This window comes from Geotrypetes seraphini, chromosome 3, assembly GCF_902459505.1.
Source record: "Geotrypetes seraphini chromosome 3, aGeoSer1.1, whole genome shotgun sequence".
Taxonomy (NCBI): Eukaryota; Metazoa; Chordata; class Amphibia; order Gymnophiona; family Dermophiidae; genus Geotrypetes; species Geotrypetes seraphini.
The window spans coordinates 132,065,215-132,090,002 of NC_047086.1; the positions used below are offsets into that span (position 1 = coordinate 132,065,215).

At 46.5% G+C, this 24,788-nt stretch overlaps 1 protein-coding gene across 1 annotated transcript in view; it reads right to left on the reverse strand.

The window, feature by feature from the left end:
• ESCO2 (establishment of sister chromatid cohesion N-acetyltransferase 2) overlaps positions 1 to 24,788 on the reverse strand; it is a 119,118-nt gene that overhangs the window by 87,917 nt on the left and 6,413 nt on the right. Inside the window, exons 2-5 of the mRNA XM_033937531.1 lie at positions 21,986 to 22,054; positions 12,918 to 13,980; positions 10,889 to 10,970; positions 5,996 to 6,056 (exon numbers count right to left, since the gene is read on the reverse strand). Coding sequence (XP_033793422.1) covers positions 5,996 to 6,056; positions 10,889 to 10,970; positions 12,918 to 13,980; positions 21,986 to 22,041 — 1,262 coding nt within the window. The 5' untranslated portion in view covers positions 22,042 to 22,054. The remainder of the gene's footprint in view (positions 1 to 5,995; positions 6,057 to 10,888; positions 10,971 to 12,917; positions 13,981 to 21,985; positions 22,055 to 24,788) is intronic.

Sequence of the window (24,788 nt, forward strand, 5' to 3'; positions counted from 1 at the left end):
GAACAAGGGCCTCCTACCTAGGCCGAGACAAGAAGGAGCGCAGATGAACTGTGTCCAGGCCCGCTCCGATGAACCCCAGAGACTGGGACGGGCAGAGGCAAGACTTGGGGAAGTTCCCCTCGAAGCGAGACTCCGAAGGAGCAAAATGGCTTGATTCATCGCATGCAGAACCTCCCGGCGAGAGGAAGCTTTGATCAACCAGTCGTCGAGGTAGGGAAACACCTGCAGGCCGCGGAGACGCAGGGCAGCAGCTACCATAACCAGGCAGTTCATGATAACCCCCGGAGAGGCCGCCAGACCGAAGGGAAGAACACGATGCCGGAGATGGAGATCCCCCACCCGGAATCTCAGAAACCGGCAGGAGGCCGGGTGTATAGGAATGTGCGTATACATCTTTTTGAGGTCCAGTGAGCACAGCCAGTCCCCTTCGTCCAAGAGGGGGCACAACAGTGGACGGGCGATCATACTGAACCGTTCCCGGACTAGAAACTTGTGCAGGGCATGGAGGTCCAGGATCGGATGCAGATCCCCCGTCTTCCTGGGCACCAGAAAATACCGGGAGTAGAATCCCGTACGCCACTGATCTGGAGGAACCTCATCGACCTCAGAGGCGAAGCAGGGCTCGAGCTTCCTGCAACAGAAGGGACAGTTGAGAATGGCCCGAAGGACACTCTCTGGGAGGCAGGTCTGGGGGTACGTGACGGAAGTGAAGGGAGTACCTTTCCCGGATGATGGAAAGCGCCCAACTGTCAGAGGTAAGGCTGTCCCACCGTGCATAGAAATGATGGAGACGCCCTCCGAAGTGAGGGGAGAAGTCTCCAGAAGGAGAGGAGCCTGGAGGCTCATATTGGAATAGTCAAAAAGACGGTCCAGGATTTGCTGGAGTCGGCGTCTGGACCATAGCTCAGCACTGCTGCAGCCGATGCGGCCGCTTTGAAGGAGGCCAAGAGAACACAGGAGTGGTATCCTGTGGGTACCTCCGGAGAGGGATTTTATACTGCCGGGCCGGATGGTCTTCGGTGTAAGGTGCACTAGAGAGGTGCTGAGTGGCCGTCTTGATGGAAACATCAAATAGCGCAGTACCCACGCAAGGGAGATTGGCTAGATGATCCTGGAGATTCGGATCCATAGCCACACTCTGAGCCGAGCGAGATGACGCATGGCGATCGCAAAAGCCATGACTCTCGAGGACAACTCGAAGGCGGCATAGGCCGCCTGGAACATATAGAACCAGTGCTGGGAAAGAGTCTCCTCTAGAGGACGAAACCTCTGACTACGAGAATCCAGCACGTCTGCCCGGAATGAGTGGAGGGCTTCCACACAGAACCGTAGAGATGACGTGAAGATAAAGTTATAGTAGAGGACACGGTTCGCCATCATCGATTACTGATAAAGACGGCAACCAAACTGGTCAATTGGATGCCCCCCCCCCCCGGCGGGGTGGCAGCGTACACCCTCCAGGGGTCGGACTTCTTCAAGGAAGACTCAACCACCAGGGAGTGGTTAGAAAGTTGAGAACCTTCGAATCCCTGACAGGATCCGGTAGACGTCGACGGCAAGGCACAAAGCCCCAGGCGACGTCGAGGCACAAAGCCTCAGTCGACGTCGGGGCACAAAGCCTCAGTCGACTTCGGGGCACAAAGCCTCAGTCGACGTCAAGGCACCAAGCCGCAGTCGACATCAAGGCACAAAGCCTCAGTCGAGGCACAAAGCCGCAGTCGACGTCGAGGCACAAAGCCGCAGTCGACGTCGAGGCACAAAGCCGCAGTCGACGTCGAGGCACAAAGCCGCAGTCGACGTCGAGGCACAAAGCCGCAGTCGACATCGATGCACAAAGCCCCAGTTTAGGCACACAGCCTCAGGCGAGGCACAAAGCCCCAGTCGACGGCGAAGCACAAATATGTAGCCGACGTCGAGGCACAGAGCCCCAGCCGACGCCGAGGCACAAAGCCCCAGTCGAGGCTTCGCAAGGTGGCACCATACCAATGAAACCGGTAATGAAGGTGCAGCAGTGCGCTCCATAGAGGGCAACCTCGAGGATGAGTGTTCCCATGAAAGAAGGCACGCTTCGAAGGTCTCGTAGAGGCTGGCACGACTGCACACGATGCCTGGAATGCCTGAGACTCAGCTGGCGGCATTACAGAGGTAACGCACCAAGGAAGGAAAGAAGAGACTTACCCAAGGATGGAACCCATGAAGCACAGCAGAAAGGACCAGAGGGATTAGACGAGGCCGCCACTGGCGATCGATGCCACGGCAGCTCGATACCAAGGAAGGAAAAAGGCCCGGCCGCTCTACTCACACATGGTGAACCCAGTGAGAGGCCAGAGGAGAAAGAAAAACACAGCCGCAGTCAAACGAGGACTAACGGCAGGGCCGAAGCCCAAGAAAGGCCCGCCGGAGGAAAACCAGCAGCAGGGGAACCGGGGGGGAAACTCCCAGCCCCCCGACGGGCCCCCTGAAAAAGACTGCATGCGCTAAAGCCAACCGACCCCGGGGAAAAACCGGAAGCCTGGAAAGAAGCAGTCCCATGCCCCAGGCGAAACTTGCGAAATTCCCGCAGACGCCCCCGGGCAATGCCAACCCGAGAAGCCGGGCGGGCACGGTCCTCAGGTAGACTGGGCACCTCCGGGTCCGTCAGAGTCTGAACCACCGGATCTAAGTCCTCTCTAAACAAAAAACAACCCCCGAAAGGGAAATTTTGGGAAGTTCAGCTTTGGACGTGGCAACCGCCGACCAAGCGCGAAGCCACAAAGTACAGCGTGCAGCCACCAAAAGACCCAGACTTAGCAGCACCAAGTCACAAAGAACAACCGAGAGGAACGAGGCAGTCATCTCAAACTTCACCACCTCCAGATCCACTAAGGACCAGTCATCAGACTCACGATCCAGGACATGCTCAGACCACCGAAACACGGTGCGAGCCACCAGCCCCACACAAATAGCTGCCGGGACCCCCAAGGCAGAGACATCAAAATTATACTTAAGAAGTGTCTCTAACGTACGCTCCTCAGAGACCCTAAGAGCAGATCCGTCCATAACAGGCACGGTATGCCGTTTAGGAAGTGCCGAGACCACCGCGTCCCCCATTGGCGTAATTAAGGTAGCCCTATCCCCCTCCGGGATGGGATACCCATGAGCCAAGGCGCACACCAAACGAAACGGCGCCCGTAGGCCACTGCGCCAACACAAAATCCCGAAAATCCTGATGCACAGGAAAAGAGCGGGAAACAGGACAGACCCCCTGAAGTAGAGGGGCCCCCATACGCGGGGTCTCCGGTGGCGCAACTTCGAAAATGCAGCACCAAGGAGACCTGCTACATCAGGTCTAAAAGCTCATCCCTCTGAATAAAAAGCGCACCACGGACGCATCTGCTCTGGAAGACGGGAAAACCGCCGCCCCGCTGCCAGCGGGCGTCCCCTCTAGAGGATCCTGGAAGCCCGCCAAAGCAGCCAGGTCCTCAACCATGCCAACACGCTCCTCCGACCACCAATTCGCAATCCAAGCCCCCCCGTGGGCGCTTGGATGAGGGAGGAGGAAGAGTGGACGCCAAACGAAAAGAGGGAGGCAAGCCATAGGGGGCACGGAGGGAAAACCACCCCCGAAACCCCCCAGGTGCACGTGGGACCCCCAATTGTCTGCACAAAGAAAGAAATTAAATTGGGGACAAAAAACCCCTGGGGGTCCCCAGTGACTCCCTGCCGAAACCTGCCCCTGTGTTTGCAATACAGGGGGAAGGTCACCTGAGGTTGCAGACAAAATGGAGGGGCCAGACAGAGAAAATGGCGAAGTTCCCGCCAAAAATGCTCCCTCCATGGCCTGTAGCGGCTGAGAAGGCTGAACAGTCCCAGCCGCTAAAACAGGCAAGTCGGCATCAGCTGTCAAAAAATCAGCTGAGAGGGAATCCTTCGGCGAATCCCTCCGTGGGCGGTTGGGGAAGACTGGGCTTCCCCACTGCTCCCAGCCGACTCGCGAGGCACCATCGGCGGGGAGCTCTGGGCGCCTGCAGCCGCTGCCGACGGAGCTCCACCACCTCACCGACCCAAACCGCCGAGTTCAGGCCGGCCGCGAGTGCCTCGCGGCTGGACCTAATTGTGTCCCACTCCCCCGAGAAGGGCACAATTGCTCCATACGCGACCTAGCTAGAAAAAAGTGCCGGTTAGAGATGAAAAAATACAGTAAAATACAGTTTTCTTAAAGGGAAACAACCCTTCAGACCGGCACTACCTCAGGATTTTTTTTTTTTTTTTACAGAACAGACTCCACAGGCTCTCGAAGCAATATGCCTTGCTTGATTTAGGGGGCAAGGCTTACTGCTGAGGCTCCTCTAAAAAAATGTGGGGAGGTGGAGGAAGTGGGGGGAGGGACCCCGCTCGAGACCCGCCGGGTTTGACACCCCCGAGGTCGGACGGACCCCCAAACAGGGCCCGCCCAAGCTCTGTCCGGCCAAAAACAGGGACTAGAAACCCCCTAAACAAATTCCAACGGCCCTACCAAGGGAGATGGGTACAGATCACTCAACACCTGCTGGAGACTGAAAGAAGACTGATGTAAATAGAGAAGGGAGTATATTATATACTGTCCCACAGTTTTGTTTTCAGTCTCCACCTGCTGGTCATGATTGGATATATACCCATTCGTAAAGATTAACCTCTACTGGTCTGGAGAGTGCTAAAGAAGAAGAGACTTACCCAAGGATGGAACCCATGAAGCACAGCAGACAGGACCAGAGGGATTAGACGAGGCCGCCACTGGCGATCGATGCCATGGCAGCTCGATACCAAGGAAGGAAAAAGGCCCGGCCGCTCTACTCACACATGGTGAACCCAGTGAGAGGCCAGAGGAGAAAGAAAAACACAGCCGCAGCCAAACGAGGACTAACGGCAGGGCCGAAGCCCAAGAAAGGCCCGCCGGAGGAAAACCAGCAGGAACACAACAAAGTATTAATTTTTTTGTTTTCATTTACATTTTTTGTTTTGTTTTTTTTAATAAAAAAGAGGCACCGCACAGCGACTTGAAGAAAATTAAAACAAAAGAAAGATAGCCGCAGTGCGAGAAGGCAAGTAAGAAATGGCAGGCTGTAGAACAGGGTTTCTTGGCTCCGCGGAAAAACAAGAACTGAGGACACACTGAGGAGACGCGCGCCTTAACTCGGGCAGGAAGGCACACGTGCATGCGCAGTACACTCACAAGCTTGAAGATCTTCAAGCAAGTTTGCTTGCGAGAGTATCCGATCGGGGCTCCATGGATGACATCACCCACATGTAGAGAATATGCTGCCTGCTTGTCCTGGGATAAAGCTGAATTTCTCTAAAGTAAAATCAAGTTCTCATTTTTTTTTTTTAAGATGTTCTAAAATATTCTCAGCAAAATTAGATTTGCCAATCTTACAGGGCTAAAAAAACCAATTTACCAGCAATGTCTTGCCAAATTTATACTTTAGGATGGAGGACAAATCAGTTACCAGTCTTACCAAACCTGTAGCTACTCTGACAAGATGCCAAATATGTTACACTCATGGCAGCATTTTCCAGCACACATGCTTTAGGTTAAGACTATCAGCTCATTCTAGAGACAATCCAATCCACTCCACAGACTGCTTGAAGGTCATCAGCAGGGAAAAATACTGAGTACCTGATTGTAAAACCGCTTAGATAATCTTGATAGGCGGTATATAAAAACCTAATAAACTTGAAACTTAAGTTTAAAAACCTTATAGCCCTCCACCACCTTATAGCCCTCCACCATTTTTACGAAGGTGCGCTAAGTGTTTTAGTGCACGTACCGGATTAGCGCATGCTATAGCGCACGCTAGCCAAAAAACTACTGCCTGCTCAAAAGGAGGCGGTAGTGGCTAGCGCATGCGGCAATTTAGCGCGTGCTATTCCGTGCATTAAGGCCCTAGCGCGGCTTTGTAAAAGGAGCCCTTAATTCACTTGATTTCTGAACATAAGACACCAAAAGGGTTATAGACTTGTTTTCTATGCAACTGACCTTTTCTTGTTGGTACAAGGAGTGCTGAACATGGGATAGACAGCAGTTTCCAGAGGTGACGCTAAGAAACAAAACAAACCAAGGTCAACTTTAATTTATTCAACAAGGATGAAGACTTTCCACTGTACAACAGGAAATTAGAATAGTTATGCTAAAAGAGAAATCCCAGCTATGTACTTAATTCTGAAAGCTCCTGTGTGAAACTCATCACATTTAACATTTTATCTTCGTAATGAATATTCCCTAAATAAATTTAAAACAAATCTCAAAACATTTCTCTTTAAAGATGCCTACCAATAAGTGGTAAAAAAAAAAACTTTTAAGAAGCAATATCCCTGTTCCCTTTCGTTATTCCCCATCCCTCTACTCTCCCTTTTATTTTTATTTATCACTGTAATTAAAACTTCCCTATCCCCCAAAACCTCTCGTTTCTAATCAGTCTTAATTTGTCATAGTTTTAGGTCTACCCTCTTTTTATTTTATTTCACCTAAATCAAACATTATATTAGATCTTTCTAATTTTTAATATTTTAAACCGCCCAGATACACGTGATGGTTGGTATATCAAGCCATGAATAAACTTGAAACTTGAATTATAGCAATGCTGCAAAACTTTGGGGTTAAAGTTTTAACAGTAAGGTCAGCCATCTCCTCTGCTAGGACAAATACACTTGTCTTTTGTTGTGATGCCTTGCCAAGTTCTCTAATAAAATAGAATAGAAGATTCAACTGTTTAGCTCTCCTCTTTATTGTAAATCTCTCATCCTGCCCCACTATTTTTGTTTCTGATCAGCAGCAAAAGCCATAAGTGCTATTCTTGCTCCCATTCTCTGGCATTATAATACCAGTCACTGTATATGTGCTTAGAATGGTTGAGAGAAGCACTAGGAGCTTATTCTTAAAGGAAAACATCCCTTCTAGTCCTCAGTCAGTAAGGGTCAGCAGAGCCACCACAGGCAATCACCCTGAAGGAAAAGCAAGATGAAGAGATAATTTGGTGCTTTCTAAACTTGACTGGGGAAGAGAGGGGGTAGAGACCCCAGTCAGTCACATTTTCAGGTTATCTGCAATGAATATTCATGAATTGATTTGCATCAACAGACTAGGTTCTTACCTTGATAATCTGGGTTCTGTTAAGATACACAGGAGTCCATACTTTATCTGTCAATTCCCACTTCCCGTGAAACTGCAGGAAGGTATCACTTTAAGAACTTGAACTCCTTTCTTCCTGCTCTCTGCTCTGCAGTGGAGAACAGCTCCCTCCTCATCTGGTACCAAAGCAAACTAACTTAACTGAAAATAAGGAGAGGCAAAGGGAATTTCCTCGGCAACAAACATTCTTTCGTTATAAGAAGTTCCTCGAGAGCCCTCTCATTTCAAGCCGCTAAATTGAATGTATGGCTTGGAAAAATTATGTTAGAGGTCTCTTCCTATCTTGATTTTAGAAAATTGTTAAAGACTCAACTCTTTGATAGGCTGGTATCATAATGCATTCTGCTTCATTTTTTCAATCAAATTCCTTATATTCAACTTGATGTATTTTATTTGTTCTATGTATTACTTCTTTCCCTGCCATGCCTGTATTTTCTGCATTATATTGTAAATGCTTTCTGTCTTTATCTGTTTTTACGTCCATTATTCTAATTTGTATTTTATCTGTATCCCATGTATTAGCTCACTTATTATGTATTCTAAGTTTGGTAGGGTGGCTGTGTCTGTTATAGATAAATTAAAAAAGCTCTTGTAGATCAGTGCAATACCATGTCTCAGCGTGTGTAGGATACTATAGAGGGCAGAGATGGGCTAGTTCTGGGCTCTTTGCCTCTGAGCCATGTTTCGGTAAGGAAGGCGAAGCCTACATCTTTAGAGTAGATGAATTCATTAAGCATAATAGCTTACTTGTTACAGATCAAGCGTCGATGTATATGCATGGGACTGGAGTGGAGGATCTTTCATGGGTGCATAGGTAATAATAGGCGAAGTTTGTGTGTTTTTCGCTATTGGTGGGGCAGTTTCTGCAGATGGTATGTATTATTCCTGGCAGATGGTAGCCTATTATTCCTGGCAGAACTCTGCCCAAACATTTTTAAAAATTCTGCAAGTTTATGTGTCAGAATTTAAATATTTTTGATAATTATTATCCACATTCTATTTAAAACAAAATGTTTTTCTTCTACCTTTGTTGTCTGGATGTGTTATTTTTCCAGGTACAACAAAGGAGTCTTGAGGATGAGACGTCAATGATTCAGCCGTGGGTATAAAGTTCAAAGTTCACTTTATTGATAGCAGCACTGCGAGGACTCGAAGACTTGACACTGACAGTGTTTCGGCATCTATGGCTTTGTCAAGAGTCTACTGAGCCATGACAAGTTAAAAATAATATGAAGCACATAATATAAACCAATATGAAACACATAATAGAAACTACCCTTTCCGTTCCCTCACTACACTTACTCAGACATATTGCTCATTCCTTTTTAGCTCTTTTCTGCCTCTTTCTTATCCTTCTCCTTTTTTTCACTTTTCAGCTACCTATCAAATTTCCATTTTCTCTCCCATTCCCCATCTCATTCCCTCCTCAGCACTCCATTCCCTTTCATCTTCAATGTACCTTAATTACCCTATTTCTACCCTCTTGTTATATCTATCCTCTTATCAGTTCCTTGCCACCCTCTCCTCCCCCTCAGGGTTCTACCATTCTCAGCGTCTTCCTCCATCTACCCTTATAGCCCAGCATCTACTCTCTCTCTCTCTTCCTTCCCTCCCCACCCTCTATGCCCGACATCTCCCTCTCTCTTCCCTGCTGCATTCTACCCCATGGTCCAGCATTTCTCCTACTCCCATTTCCAGGCATCTCTCCATTCGGCTCCTGGATCCAACATCTCACATCTTCTCCCCCTCCACCTCCTGTGTAAGAGATACACAGGAGGTGGAGAAGAGGGAGATGTTGGATCCAGGAGCAGAAGGGAAATGTTGGATTTCCCTCTCATCCACCTCCATGTCCAACAACTCTTTCTCTCCCTTCCTTGTGACATCTCTCTATCCTCCTCTATGCACCATCTCACCCTTCCTCTCCTCCATTATCTGCAATTTCATCCTCTCCCTTCAGCATGCATGTCTCCCTCTCTTCCACCTGTGCCACCAACTTTCCTTCCTCTCACCCCTTCCCTCCCCCTGTGCCAACAACTTTCCTGCCTCTCCTCCCCTGTACTCTAAGACTTGCTTCTTCGGGTCGCGGTAACAGCAGCAACTCTCACATGCTGCCTGCTGTTAACCCGGACGCCTCCCCTCTGTTGCGGAGAGACTTCGAGTTTAGTGGCAGGCGGGGTGCGGGAATTGCTGCCGTTTCTGTGACCTAAAGGCCAACACAGTGAGATTCTGCAAGGGAAATGGAGATTCTGCACAGCTATGCAATTCTGCAAAAATTCTGCATTGTGCAGTTGTGCAGCATTCCGCCAGGAATAACATATGTAATTAATGAAAGTATGGTTAGGTGATTAGATATTTTTGTGTGGTTTGTGTTTCCTTTGAACTGACCAATGAGCATGAATGGTATAGGGCGATTATCTCCTAAGTTTCATGGTCACTAACCTGCACAGCTGAGTTAATATTGTGGATTTCTCAGTGGTGGTGTTAGCCCTTAATTAGGCAGGGATCTTCATGGACTGTTGCAGCTTTTGGGGGAATTTTGGCATAGTTTTTGGCTTAGTCCTTCTTGGGCAACACGAAGGGCCCTTTGGCAGGAGAGGCCCGCCTACCTGGTGGTCGTTTAAAGGGCTGAAAAAGAGCCCAATCTTGGAGGGGGCGGAGCTTATCGCTGGCAGGAACTTGGACGGTTGGTCTGGTGGGTTACCCTGCTGAGAAAAGAGAAGGTCCTCTTCTTTCCAGAGGTTGTCAAGTGAATTGTGCCAAAAATGGTATTTAAAATTTTTAATAAATAAATACAAAAATAAAAAAATAGCTATTTTAGGGATTTTGAGGAAGGGGAACCTAAACCTAGCTTCAGAAACCCTTAAAAACAAAATTTACAGATTCTTCCCTATGTTCCCCATATGAAATAATGGGAGTATTCACTGTGACTTCTGGTGCCTGTTTTCCTGAATCAGCCAGACTGCAGGGAAAGGATTTTTGCCTCAAATTTTCAAATCTCAAAGGAATTCTTCTGGCTGCCTGTTGGATCGACCACAACCACAGACTCTAAACCCCGAGATTCTTCACAGCGCGATGGGGGGAAAAACTACGCAGCTGGCTCCCACAGCCTACGTTCAAGCCTCTGCTAAAATCAGGTAAGCCATTCCCAAAGGGACGGACATCGAGCTCCTGAAGGAACACAAAGCAGGCTGGCTCCACAGGTACTCAATGAGAATAGCTTGGGAGCTGCAGTCCACCCACACTGGACCTCATCCTTTCCCCGACAGAGTAAGCCCAAGAAGGGGACCTCCGAGCATCAAAGTCATGAAGAACCACAAAAATCTGATGGAAAAATACCCAAAAATAACAAACAAAAAGAAGCAGAGCAGATCAGAACATACCTTCTGAGTTTGCTTGCAGAAGGAAAAACTGAGGCGGGAGCTATTCTCCACTGCAAAAGGGGAGCAATCCAAGTTCTTAAAATGATACCCTTCTGTAGTTTCACGGGAATCAACAGCTAAAGTACAGACTCCTGTGTATCCATAACAGAAGCACTACTTTCACTGCATTTAGATATCTCTCAGACATATTCACTATGGATATCCAGAAAACCTGACTGGCTGGGGGAATCCCCAGAACATGTTTGTGAATCACTGAGATAAAAATATGAGAAAAAAAAATTAAGGATCCCAAAGTGCTAGACAATATAACACAAATAAATGTGAGCACAACTTACAGTTGAGTTTAATAGTGAAACCTTACCTCTCTTCTCTTGCGCTGCCCCTGTAAATGGGACAGTCACTTTATTCTCATCTCTCACAAAGTGCAAAGATGGTCCAGTGCCCTAAACAAACGGCATAAAACACACTATTGACTCCTCTCACATTACAAGGGTACATCTCCAAAACAGTCAAGGAGTTACAAAATCTACAGGTACTTTTAGCTACACATTTTGTATCAATTTCCAAAGGGAAAGTATGCATGGACATTCCCTTTGAAAATTGCCTACTGTAGTAACAGGTATGTTAGGGATTTGCATTTGTTTTGCCTGAATCAAGAACTCCATTTTAGCAAGAACTGTGCAGCTATCACAGAGACTATTAAAGATCATGATTCCATTAGGAAGCAGAGACTGTGAAACTGCTTTGGGTATTTGAGCATCATTAGTCGAGTCAAGTGGAGCTGTTACATCCACTACACTTTTCCTCTTCAAGGCCATAAATTGCCCTGGAGAGAACTGGATAGTAACTCCAAAGATGCCTGCAGTAGGGATAGAAGGGTCCTCTCAGCAGAGCTCATAGAGGCCTCTTCTAAAGGAGAGATCGTCAGATGGACTAAGTTCAAGGGATGAGAGAGGGGAAGAAAAAAAAAATGAGAGAACAACTAAGCAGCTGACCGACACAAAGTTATTGAAATTTTGAACACTTATCTTTCATTTTTTGCTATTGTTCATAATGTATGTTGAAAATTATATTTTTATATATTATACACACACTAGATGTCATCTGTTCTAGGTTGCTAGGTATTACAGAAACTATGTTTAGCCACTGAGCCCATAACAAGTGATACAGATACATAGCCTGCTTGGCCTTGACCTTCCTTGTACCCATACTCGCAGCTCAGCTAAGCAGGGGCAAGACACTGACTTCTTAAACAAACAAAAGACCAAAATTCCAGGATTCTAAAATGGTCAAAGTGTGCATGCTCCTTCAGGTACACACTTGTAGCTATGCACCACAACACAGCTTACACTTTACGGGGACATAGCATTACCCAAGTCAGATGTCACTTAAAAATGACTTCTGCTACTTGCCTGTTCCCGCTAAAGATGAAAAACAATAAGCAGATGGTAAGCCTCCCCTATGCTGGTGTACTAATAGATGCCTCCCTTAGTAGGACTTTATAAAGCTGGTTAGTGAGCGATCTAGTCCTGAAACTTTTCCCTGTCCTTAATGGCCTACTGGACCACTAGGACCAAAATTGATTCATACATACACATCCCAGACCTCTTCCTGAACCCAACTCAAGTTAGCTGCTATTGTCCCTTAATCTGTTTATGCCTTATAGACTCATCCATCTGGTCTCTTCTTCCGCCAACCTATTCTTGTCAGTGTTTATCCACAGCCTTCTCTTTTTTCAAAAGGGAGATCCCAACCAATCTTTTCATCTCCTCTAGGATACTAAGAAAGGATCTAGTGAAGCTTAAAGAATAACCCAGAATTTGGCAACTAAAATTTAATGCTAAATAATTCAAGATCATGCATTTGAGCTGCAAAAACCCAAAAGATCGTTATAGTTTAGGGAATGAAAAACCAAAGTCTCCCCTACACATGGTTCAGTTGCTGGAGATGCTTTCAAGCAAGGAGCAGTGGTGTTGTTCAAAGGTCCGAGTATATTAAGCCACAAAAGTATAATTTGGATGTTTCTGAAATTTTGCTCTTATATACTGATACCCAACATTCCTGCCCTGTGTGCACAACAGTGATTGACTTTCCCAAAAAACAACATAATCTCCACCCTCTGTGTTTCCTGCCATTTAGTCAAGTCACCTATCTCCTTCCCCATTACAACACCCTTGAAACAATCAAATCCTAATAGATCCCCCACTTGCAAATAAGATGCTGTGTTGGTGGGTTGTAGCATAGTTGCCTTTGTGTAATGCGATATATCAAGGCTTAAATAACTTAGTATGCTGGGCGTGGGTATAACATTCAGTCAAACCGGGAACTGATGTTTCACATATCAGACTTGGCCTTTGCACAAAGATTTCTTGCACGTGTGTCACACTTACCAGTATTTCAGTGTTCACTGCTATTGATGAAGTTTGGTTCTTCAGTACAGAAGCCTGGATAACATGGGATTTATCAATCTTCTGTAAACTTATCTTCACCTCACGAAGTTGGAATTTCTCTCTGTCTATCTGGAATCTTTCCTTCTGGTTTTCCCCAAGGTTTGCCTCCTTAATTTTGATGTGTTTCTCCTTAGGTACATTTGTGCTTTTGGTCAATTTAGTACCTTTAAAATCCTCAGGTACCTTTTCATATGTTGTGCTGGCTGTGTGCGTACCTGCACCCTTCCGCTGTTCTTCCTTTACCATGGGTCTTGAGGCAGACTGGCCAGACTTGGTAACTTGCAGTGGCTTTCTGAATATAGAGTGTGATTTTTTTCCAGTGACAAAAAAGGCTGCTCCCACGAGAAGCTTGGCCTTGGGTTTTGTCTTTAGGCTCAGAACTCGAAATGGGCCATTTGTCTGGGTTTTAGCAACACTATTGCTCAGCTGGCTTCCCAGACTGATTTTGACAGGCAACATGCTTGAGGTTGCTTTCTTTCCATTCTTTGGTAAAGGTATGGGCAATCTAGACACTGCTTGATACTTTGAAGCTGGGTTCTTGGAGGTGCTCTTCCTTCCTTCTCTTTTCTTTGTCTTGATAGGGCAAGGCATATGCTCACCTTCATTTATTGTTTTCAAGGATCTACTTTGCTTCAGTAGCTTTCGGTCTAGTGGGGTAAAATACACCTTCCCCTTCTTGTAAAAGGATTCTGCAGGCACAGCGGGTTTACCTGGTGAGCCAGGCTTTGGTGACTTGTTCAGTAGGCTTAGCCTGTACACTGTTTTGGGCCCGGTAGCCATCTGAAGTGGTGAATTAAAAAGCTCTTCCAGAAGGCTGGAGTCTAGGTTTTCTTTCTCAGCTTCTAATTCTAGCCTGCTACCCTTCTTTGCTCTGCTGTTATTTCCTTCCAAGTTAGCCTGAAAGGCCAGGATTTGATTTGAGGCAGCTCTAGTTGACAATGATGAAGCAGAGGCATTGAAGTCCATCAATATCTTCTTCACTGGACCACCAGATGCACAAAAACTATTAAGAGATTGTTAAAAACGTTATATTAATATCATTGAATGTGTAACTGCCAGAAACTTGAACTGTAAGATTTGTGGTTTTCATGTTTTGACATTTAAACAGCTTAGTCTTGTTTAGTATTATTGTAGGGAAGTCAACTCTGACCCAGACACTGCAAAATATTCTGTTTAGCAGAATAAGAAATATTAGTTAGGATGCAAAACATTGTATGTTTGACTTCATACCAAGATCCCCATTTCAAGGGTGAGGTTTATGACTACCTTATTCTGATGCATTATGGGTCTGGCAAACACTAATTTCAATGGGTAGAGTGAGGCACTACAAAGTATGTACTGCTTTGGAATATATGACCAAAATAAGCAATGGCCAAAAAAAGAAATATATATATATATATATATATATATCTTCCTCCCGACACTGAGGCCCAGGTGCACTAAAGCCAGCGATCGTCACTAAACCTGTTTTGAAAGCTTTAGCAACGATCGCATTTGCCAACCTGATGCAGAAAATGGCTCACCGCATGGTTTTATGCATGATTGCTCATTCTCCGATCCGACCATGCAAATTAGCTCATTAATATTGAAATGCCATGTAAACTAGTAGAGCAATTGATGCTCTAACTTGGCTTCCTGATGCACTAAAAAAAGTGATCAATTTTAGCGATCTAAAAAAAGCGACTGGTCAAGACCAATCACTTACCTGTCTAAACATAGTTTAGCCCTCCCCCCTTTTTTTATGGGACAGATGCTGTGCATATTACACATGCACAATATCAGCCCCGATAAAAAAAGGAAAAAAGTACAACACCCCCCCCACCAATGACAGCCCTCCCCGAACCAACCCTTTACCACCTCCCCGAACCAACCCTTTACCACGGTAGCAAAAACGGCAGGAGGGATGCCCACTCTGTCCTACCATGGCAAAACCACCACCCCCCACCTCAAGAAAAAAAAATGGCAGAAAGTATGCTCACTTTCCACCTGCCATGCTGACCACCTCCCTCACTCCCGCGCCAGGGCCCCCCCTCAACCTTCCCCTAACCTCCCCCCTCCCAAAAAAAAAAAAAAGGCAGGAGGGATGCCCATTTCCTCTTGCCACCGGATGTTCTCCTGATCTTCCCCCCCAGGTACCTTTTTTCAAAGATGGAAGCTCGGTCCCTCCAACTTCAAGGCCTGCCATTCCAAAATGGTGGGCCTTCCCTCCTTGGTGAATCATGTGATGTATAGGGAGGGGCCCAAGGCCTTGATAGCTCAGATGCCTTAGGCCTTTCCCTATGCAACACACAGGATACAGAGTGAGGAGCCCGAGCCCCTAATTGGCTCAGACACGAAGGCCCCCTCCCAAGGGGAGGGGCCTTAAGCGCCTGAACCAATCAGGGCCATAGGCTACTCCCTGTTTATCACCAAGAAGGGAAAGCCCCCCAATTTTGGATTGGCGGACCTTGAAGGTGGAGGGACTGTGCTTCCCTCCTGTCTCCTGCTTCCATCTTCGAAAAAAAGATATGGGTGGGGGGTGTTCAGGGGAGCATCCTGTGGCAGGAGGGAGTGGGCATACCTCCTACCTTTTTGAGGGGAGAGTGAAGGGGGAGAGTAGGGGATGGTTTGGGGAGGCACCTGGCATAGGAGTGGGCTTTCAGTGGCAAGAGGGAGTGGACATCCCTCCTGCCGTTTTGCTGCCATGGGGGGGGGGGGGGGTTGGCATCCCCTCCTGCCATTTTTTTTCTCACGGAGGAGGGGTGGGGAGCATGACTGGAGGGAATGGGCCTCCTTCCTGCTGATTTTCGATAGAGCACTGGGGGGAGCCTTTTTTTCTTAATGGGGCAGATATTGTGCGTGTGTAACATGCACAGCATCTGTGCCTATTTAAAAAAAAAAAAATGTTTCCTGCCCCGAACTGCTGAGTAGCAGGCAGCTTTCCCCTGCTTCTCTCCTTTTTGGGCTTACCTTGCTGGCTCTGCGCTTGTGTGAGTTTTGCTCTTACAGCGATGAATCAGACGAAAGAGTTGGGGATTACAATGAACCTCCACATGAAGTATTTACATGCAAACTTTTTAGTGCATGAATAGCTCTTTTTGAATTGGCCAAATATCAGATTGGAGTAGACCCACATGATCTTACCGATCCTCTTTAGTGCATCTGGGCTTGAATAACTTGGCAACTATGTTCAAGGCTTTCAATTTGATTTCATTGTCAATTTAGTATAAAAGGAGCATTAAAAGACAGTTCAAATTTGATAATTCAAAAAACAAACTAGAGAGCAAATGGAAAGCCCCAGGATCTATAGCATTGGCACATTTCCCTTTCTGTGAAGTGCTTGATGGCTTTGCCCTCCAACAACTCTAGAAATCCTATGCTATTATCATGCTTTCTTGAGTATTTATTGTTTTTATGCTTCACATCTAAACATGAAAAAGTTATACTAAAGGGGATGAGAAATTTGTTTTAGAGGCCAAAACACTTTGAAAACATGTAACAAAATGGGATGAAACTTGGCATATGGAGAAAAGACACAATGAGTTTGAAAATAAGACTGGACTGAAATCTTAGAGAAATAAGCTCCACTCCCCACAAAAAAAGATGATCCAGTGCAATTCTATGGAAACAGCGGTTCCAATTCACTTTGGTGAATTGATTTGAATCAATCAGACTTACCAATTCAGTGACCAACCTGAAGGTATGTCAGGTCTCATGGTGGGAGGGTCAGTGGGATGCTGCTGCCTGGGGGGTGGTGGAAGAGAGAGAAGGATGGAAAACTATTGCAGGGGGGTGCAAGAGGAGGATGGGAATGATGAAACAGCTAGAAAGGCATGAGAGGGAGTCATGCATGGAACAGAAAGAAGGAGAAATGTTGGATACAGGGTGGAAGAAAGAGAGAGAAAGAAAAGAGAGAACAATGGGGAGAAAAACAAAACGATGGACATGGCAGTGGAAGGTAGAAAATATGATTTTATTTTCTATTTTGTGATTACGATAAGTCAGATTTGAAATGTGTATCCTGCCAGAACTGGTGTTAAAGACAGATAGAGGAAAAGTCTTTTTATTTTGTTTACACCACAGCTCCGGCATGGGTTTGGAGATGACACAAACGGGGGGGGGGGGGGGGGGGGAGATGGGTGAAAAGGCTACAAAATAAACTTGCCGGGCCAACCCTGCACTACGTGCCAAAAACTAACACCAGCTCAATGGAGGCATTAGCGTCTAGCGCAGCTTAGTAAAAGGAGCCCTAAAAACCCATACACTGCTGGCTCTACAAATAATATCCCCTAGGAGCTCTAAACATCATAGGGTCATAATGGTACAAACTTCAGACATGAGAAAGGTGTAATTTTATCATTTGAAGCTTGTAAGAATCATATTGTACTAATCCCAACACACCCAAGGAACGAATAGTACCGTTTTCTAAGATTAGAAGATTATATATAAACTAGTGTTTAAGCCCGTTAGATTAACGGGTGCTAGATGTCTCCTGCTTTTGAACTTGGGCAGGGGCAGAGGCAGAGCCGGGGCGGGAGGGAGTGACGGTGGGAGAGCAATTTCAAAGCCTCAGCAGCGGCGGCTCCTTGACCAATCCGCGCTTACAACGTCCCCACACTTGCGGTCTGGCTGGCTCCCCCACCAAAGCCCTTCGCAGCGGCAGCCCCTCCCGCATCCGTCCCCGCGTCCCAAGCCTCTCCGAAGACCGGCTCCCACGAAAATGGTACCCCTCTGTCCAAAGCCGTGGCAGCAGCCTCCCTCAAGACACATTTCAAATCTGACATATTGTAATCACAAAACAGAAAATAAAATTATTTTTCTTACCTTTTGTTGTCTGGTCATTATTCATATCATGTAGGGGTCCCAGGCTATGGTTGGCTTTTGATAACTCGCTTGCCAGGGCCCCTTCTTTCTTCTTCCCTCCCTCCATCCCGGCAGCTGAAGACAGGCACCTCCCCCCAGTGGTCTGAGACAGGAGGGAGCAGTTAGGAGAGGGTCTGAGGGCAAAGAGGGGCTCAACAGCACACAACCACCTTTCCTTCCCTCCCTCCATCAAGTGCAGTGCAGCTCCACCAATGTTAAAAGGAGCCGCGTCGAAATCGGAGGCCTGCCACTGCCGTAGCACATTCCCCTCTGCCTTGGTCCCGCTCCTTCTCTGACATATGGGACCGCGGCAAAGGGAACGTGTTACGGTGGCGGCAGGGCTCCAATTTCAAAGCAGCTCCTTTTAACATAGGTGGAGCTGAACTGAAGGGAAGGAACGGTGGGGCCGGGTGAGGAAGGCCGCCTGCTAGGTAGGGGGACAACAATGGCGCTTATGCTCAAGCCCCCGCCGCAGCTCCTCTCTCGATCCTGGTGCGGTTCGAGAGAGGAGTCGTGGCGGCGGCTTGAACATAAGCGCGATTGTTGTCCCCCTACCTAGCCGCGAGGCTGCGGCGGGGTTTCCATGGCAACCCGATTGCGGATCTCAGTATAGGGCCGGGTCTGGCGGCGCAGTGTAGGGCGGAGGCGGGAGCTCAGCACTGCACCGCCGGGCGGCTCACGCCGCCGGCCCCCAGGAGCTCGAGGCCGGTTGCGGACATGCCTGGCGTGGCATAGTGCAGGAGGAGTGATCGGTGGCGCGAGGTAGAGAGCAGGTGATGACAGTGATTGGTGGCGCAAGGTGGAGAGTAGGTGATGACGTAAAACGAGCGCATGCTCACTCGTGTTTTCGCGACGGATCAGGGAACACGTTTTTTTTAGTGCGCATGCGCGGCCTAGCATTTTATTATATTAGATGCACATCTGCACAGACTGTGAAAATATACCAAAATAACGATTTCACGATTAAATCTAAACAAATGCTGCATTTCTTCAAAACAGAGAGAAGGAGATATAGGCAGTCACTAAGAACTTATTAAAGATGATATTATGTACCATATCACCAGGTGTTTTCTTTAAGTGTATAAGAGCCAGTTCTTCCACAGGTCAACCTCTTCTCACTCCAGGGATTCAATGCTTCCAACTTTCACAAGTCAATCTCTCTCCCCGATCAAGTCCTCTCTTCTAGACCTAACCTCCCTCCTTCCCTTCCTTTCCCAGCTCTTTGTGCTCCTCACTGGGCTAAAGCCCCTATCTATATTTTCTAGTTTCTCACTATTCTGTGCCTTCTGATAGAGGGGTATTCTCTTTCAATAGTGCTGGTTCCTGCTATCTTCCCATTGGCTGGATCCTACCTACAGTCTCTGCTGCTACTAACCCTGTAAAAAATTGAAAGCAGGTTCACTCACACAGGGAAGGCGGAGGTGGGGGGGGAAAGAAAGAGGATTGGCTACCTGTAGGTACAGATTTTAGACTCAAAAACATGCAGACATGGTCATCCTCTTAGCTTCAGCATATAAATGTAAAATAAGTAGGAACACCCCCCCCCCAAAAAAAAAAAAACACCCAACTGGCAATCCTAACCACCTGAGTTCTGAACTTATTTGCCAGGGCTCCCCTAAACTTTGATCACTAGGTATGCTCCAATTTGCTAATGTCTTAATCTGACCCTGCCTTAATCTGTTGCCCATGGCAACAGATATTATATAGCATACAATTCAGTCAAAATTTCACAGTGAAAAGAACAAGAAAATGAAATAAATGCAGTACATAACAGGGAATTATTTCTAAACCTTGTGGGTATATAGGAGAGGGGCAGTTGGGGGGGGGGAATCAAGTGTGTGTGGGGGGGGGGGTTGGGCGGGGCTGAAAGAACAGAGACTGCAGGCAGGGGAAATGGAAAGGAAGAATCCCATAATTGCTTTGTTTCACTGTGTGGAAATTTCTATGCTGTAAAAGCTGGAACCCCTCCCACAGAAACACACTGGATCTTTTTTTTTGGGGGGGGAGGAGGGCTTATTTCTTTGATTTGGCCCATTTTCTAACTTTTTGTCTTTTTAAAAATCAAATTTTTCCATATGGGAAAGTTCATACTAGTCCATTAAATTCTGAGCACCTTTTGTTGAATTGTTTCCCATTTCTGTTGGGTTAGAAAAAATGTAAGGGTTATCATCTATAACTTTGGTCCTCATTTTTACATTGAAATGCATCCAAGAACTAAATTTGGGCCACAGAAAATATCACTAGTTGCACAGGGGCTGGGAGAATAGGTGGGGTTAGAAGTGATGTTTTTAAAAGTATGTGAAATCCCAGAACTTTTAAAAGTGTTTGGTATTATAGAGAAGCCCCCCCCCCCCAACTTTAAACCCTTAGGAAGAGTTTCAGCTGCATTCTGCTAGTTAAGACAGTAAAGCTTAAAAGCCTCTAATATGCACATGAATAAGTTTTACTTAGCATTATTGGTCTTTAGAATTGTCCAAAAAACAAATGAAACAGCATTACCGTATTTTTCGCTCCATAAGACGCACTTTTTTCCCACCCAAAAGTGGGTGGAAATGTCAGTGCATCTTATGTAGCTAAGGTACCCCACCCCGGCGTACCTTTTTAAATACCAACACACCATTCAGCTCTCCCTAGCGTCATCGAGCGCCCGAAGCCTCCCCTCACCCCGTGGTGTCCAGATCCAGTGTGCCGCCCTCGCGACGTGCGGGGCCTTACCTCCAAGCTGCTTCCTGGCCCAGTGAGAGGTCGTCTTCCACACTGTGACCGCCACTGACCTAATTACGACAGCCTGTAGAGTGAACTTAGCAGGCTGCCATTGGCCTCCGAAGCACGTTGCTTCTGCCACGGTCCCGCCCCTCCTGTGACATCAGAGGCATGACCGCAGCAGAGGCAATGTGCTTCGGAGGCCAATAGCAGTCTGCTAAGTTCGCTCTGCAGGCTGCCGTAATTAGGTAAGCGGTGATCATAGCATAGAAAACGACCTCTCTCGCTGGGTCAGGAAGCAGCTTGGAAATAAGGCCCCGCCCATCATGAGGGCCCCGGCAGGATGCTGGATCTGGACATCGGGGGAGGGGGGGAGTGAGAGTGAGAGTAGGCTTCCAAAGGACCTTGAAGAGTGGCAGGAAAACAGACTTTAAGACAAGACAAATGCTGGACTAGAGGGAGTAGAGAGGGGAAGCACACTCAAAATGTTAGCAGAAAGATGATAGAGAGAGGAAGAAACCTGAAACAAAAGGGAGGCAGAAGAAAGGGGGGCAGATGTTGGACTTGGGGGTGTATAGAGGGAAGAGAGAGAGAGACTGCAGAGAGGTGGAAAGATTCTGGACCAGAGAGAGGGAGGAAGGAAGGAGAGAGAGAGAAGCAGAGAAAGACCTGGAAGAAAGAAGAACAAATGCTGGACATGGGAGGGGTTTGTAAGCAGAAGACAGAAAGAGATAGAGACCTGGACCCAAAGGGGATGGGGCTGGATTGTGATAAAAATGTTGGATTCACAGTCAGAAGGAATTCCAACCAGAAACTAATTAAATCCCCAGATAACAAAAGGTAGGAAAAATTATTTTATTTTCAATTTAGTGATCAAAATGTGTCAGTTTTGAGAATTTATATCTGCTGTGTGTATATGAAAAATGAAAGGAAAAAATTGCATTACAATTAGTAGGGGAAGGGGGACAGAGTGCAGAACCTGGCAAGGAGTGTGGGGTTGGATGCAGAGCCTAGCAGGGAGTGGGGGGGCTGGGTGCAGAGCCTGGTATGTTAGTACACAATTTGGTTCAGAATGTTTTTTTTCTTGTTTTCCTACTCTAAGGGTTCCTTTTACGAAAGCGTGTTAGAGCCTTAACGCGCAGAATAGCGCGCGCTAAAATTCCGCATGCACTAGCCGCTACCGCCTCCTCTTGAGCAGGCAGTAGTTTTTCGGCTAGTGTGCACTAATCTGGTGCGTGCGTTAAAAATGCTAGCGCACCTTCGTAAAAGGAGCCCTAAATCTAGGGTGCATCTTATGGTCAGGTGTGTCTTATGGAGCGAAAAATACGGTATAATGGCAAGACTAACTTCCTTTACATGGTTTAAGAAATACAAGTGTTTCCATAGGGAATCAAGTAGAACCAATAGCAAGGCTTCTATGTGTGTAGGTGATATATTGTATCACACACATTGATAAAACTCACCTGTCTGGGCTAAGAGAGCGCTGCTTCCTCTTCCTTGGTGTAGCTGCTGCCATCATCTCAACACAGCCACTGTAAATTTATTAAAATATAACTGTAATTATAAATTTCCACAACAAAGAATCAGGTGGTCAGAAACAAGTTTTCTGTGAATACTCTTCTAGCTTCCTGTTCAATACACAGTGGAACAGAGTTCATACAAGACTAAACTTCATATACTCCCAACTTACAGAAGGCTTTATTTTGACATTCTTCTTGTATATTCTCAGTATAAAGAAAAGTCCAGCCAACTCATAGCACAGGCTTCCGAAACAAACAAAGGAAGAGAGGTTCATACCTTCATTTAAGACAGGTTTGTTCAGACAAAACTCCAGTCAACTTAGTACAGTATACTCCTGGCAGAATTCTGCGCAACGCAGAGTTTCTCACCTGCGCAGAATTTGTCTCTCACACTCCTCGTCCTGACCTGACAACCCCCTCCTATTCCCCCATGCGGGTCTGTCCTCTGATTGACCTCCCTGTGTAGAGCCGATATGGCAGAGGAAAGGCCCTGGTGGGCTGGCAGCAAGCAGCCTGTTTACAGCACTGCCTCTGCTGGCTGGCCATCGTTTCTGCTTTGGAAGGGCTCTTGGGTAAGAGATACTTGCTCTACATGGGGAGAGAAGTTGAGCAGAAGCCAGACCCACCTGGGGGAAGGAGGGGGTTGTTGGATAAGGAGCAGTCAAAGTGAGAGAGGGCAGACCCTGAAGAAGGGGGAGGGGAGAGGAAGGGACATGGATGCTGGACCCGTATAAGTGTGGGGTGGGGGGAGAATAAAGTGACACAAGAATAGTAAAGAGAAGGAAAGAGAGGAGGAGCTTACCCAAGATGGCAGCTTGAGGTCTACAGAGAGATGCAGTTGCGGTCATTTTTGAAAAATTTCCCTGCTTTGCCTAATGGTGAAACGTAAATCGAAGCTCTGGTTTTTCCCAGAGGAATTAGTTGCTGCACAGACCGGATCGATGGATCGCTTTGTGGAGCGCAGCTCCCGAACAACACAACCGGAGGATTTTGCCTCGGTAGGAGAGAGCGCACAGGCTGAGGTGCACAAATTCTCTTTTGAGGAAGCCACTCTTTTGCTGGAAGAGTAGAGCCCGCCGATGCGCCCTGGAGTAACGGAGGAGCTGTTGAAGGCTGAACCAACTCAGGGCGTTCTCCTGCCAGGCCAGGAGGGTGGAACGGTTGTCCCTGAACAGAGGCAGGAGGAGTTTTTACCATCACTGCAATCAGCGGGAAGAGCAGAACAAGCTCAAGGAAACCCAGTGATAATGTTAGAGAGTAATACTGCAGCGACAGGTACTGTTTTTTCCATTACAGGGCTCAGAACGGAGTTTGCCCTTTTACAGATACCTAAGGTCTTTAACATGGAATCCCTTTGGGAGACGATTTCTAATTTACAATTGTCTCTGGGAAGTCAAATGGAACAGCTTTCCTTGAAATATACTACAGTACTCTCAGAAAACCTGAACTTAAGACTAAAGTATTAATGTTAGAAAATAAATTGGATGATGTGGAATCCAGGACTTAAATACAAGCTCTGACTTGGGTTAAAGATAGTACAAGTTACACTTCAAACAAGAAATGATGGAAAACTCTATTAGGAGGTGTAATCTTAGGATTATGAACTTCCCAAAAATATTTCCGACAACTGCGCTTGCTATGTTTAAAAGATATTTGAATGAAGTTCTGAAGGTACCAGAGACCTCACATCCTCCTCTCTCCAAAATATTTTATTTACCTAGACCAGTGATCTCAAACACGCGGCCCGCCAGGTACTATTATGTTTATCATAATCACAAAAGTAAAATAAAACAGTTTCTTGATCATATGTCTCTTTAGCTATAAATGACAATATTATTATTAAGACTTAGCCAAAAGGAAAGATTTATAAACTATGAAGAGTTTTACCTCATGCAAAATTGTCATTTCTTTAATAAGACATTAACTATTTTTTTTTCTGAGGCCCTCTGAGCACCCACAAATCCAAAATGTGGCCCTGAAAAGGGTTTGAGTTTGAGACCACCGACCTAGATGGATTAAGTCTCAAAGTCCTAACCAGCAGAATTTGTCTGCAGATAGTTTGGACTAGAGAGTTGCACAGGGACAGAAATCCTACCTGTCCCCACCAAAATCCCACCCGTCCCCGCGAGGAATCCCACCCGTCTCCGCCTGTCCCTACAAACTTCAGAAATAGTTATTTCATTTAATTATGCTACTGAATTAAAGGCTCTGGTAGAGATCCATTTACAAATAAGCAAAGAGACTTTATTAATTTGGAAATATTAATTGGGAAGAATACATACTGTGTAAACGGGTTTTTACCAGAGCCTCTAATGTAAATATAAAATATAAATACTCAGCTGATTGAGAACCCCCAAGCTGTCAGCTGAGGACTTCCTTTGCAGTCATCCGGGGGTCCCTTTTGCCAAGCTTAAAAGGCAGCAGTAGCGTCCCTGAGTCACAGATGCTGGCACCTCAGTGGCTCATAGATGCTGCTAGTGACTGCTGTGCTTGGTGGAGGGGAGTTCTGGCCATCTCTAGAGGAGGTCCTCTGCTGGCGGTGCTTGGGGATCCCCACCAGTCATAGCAAGGGTCAGCAAGTACTTCAACACTGTAGAAATAAAACCAGAAATGCATTTCCTTTTCTTTTGAACACAATACAAAGACATCTGCTATATACGTTTCCCAAAGCTAACATATTTTAGTCAATAAATTCTGTTTTTTACCTTTGTTGTCTGGAGACTTATTTTTCCATAAAGTTGGTCCC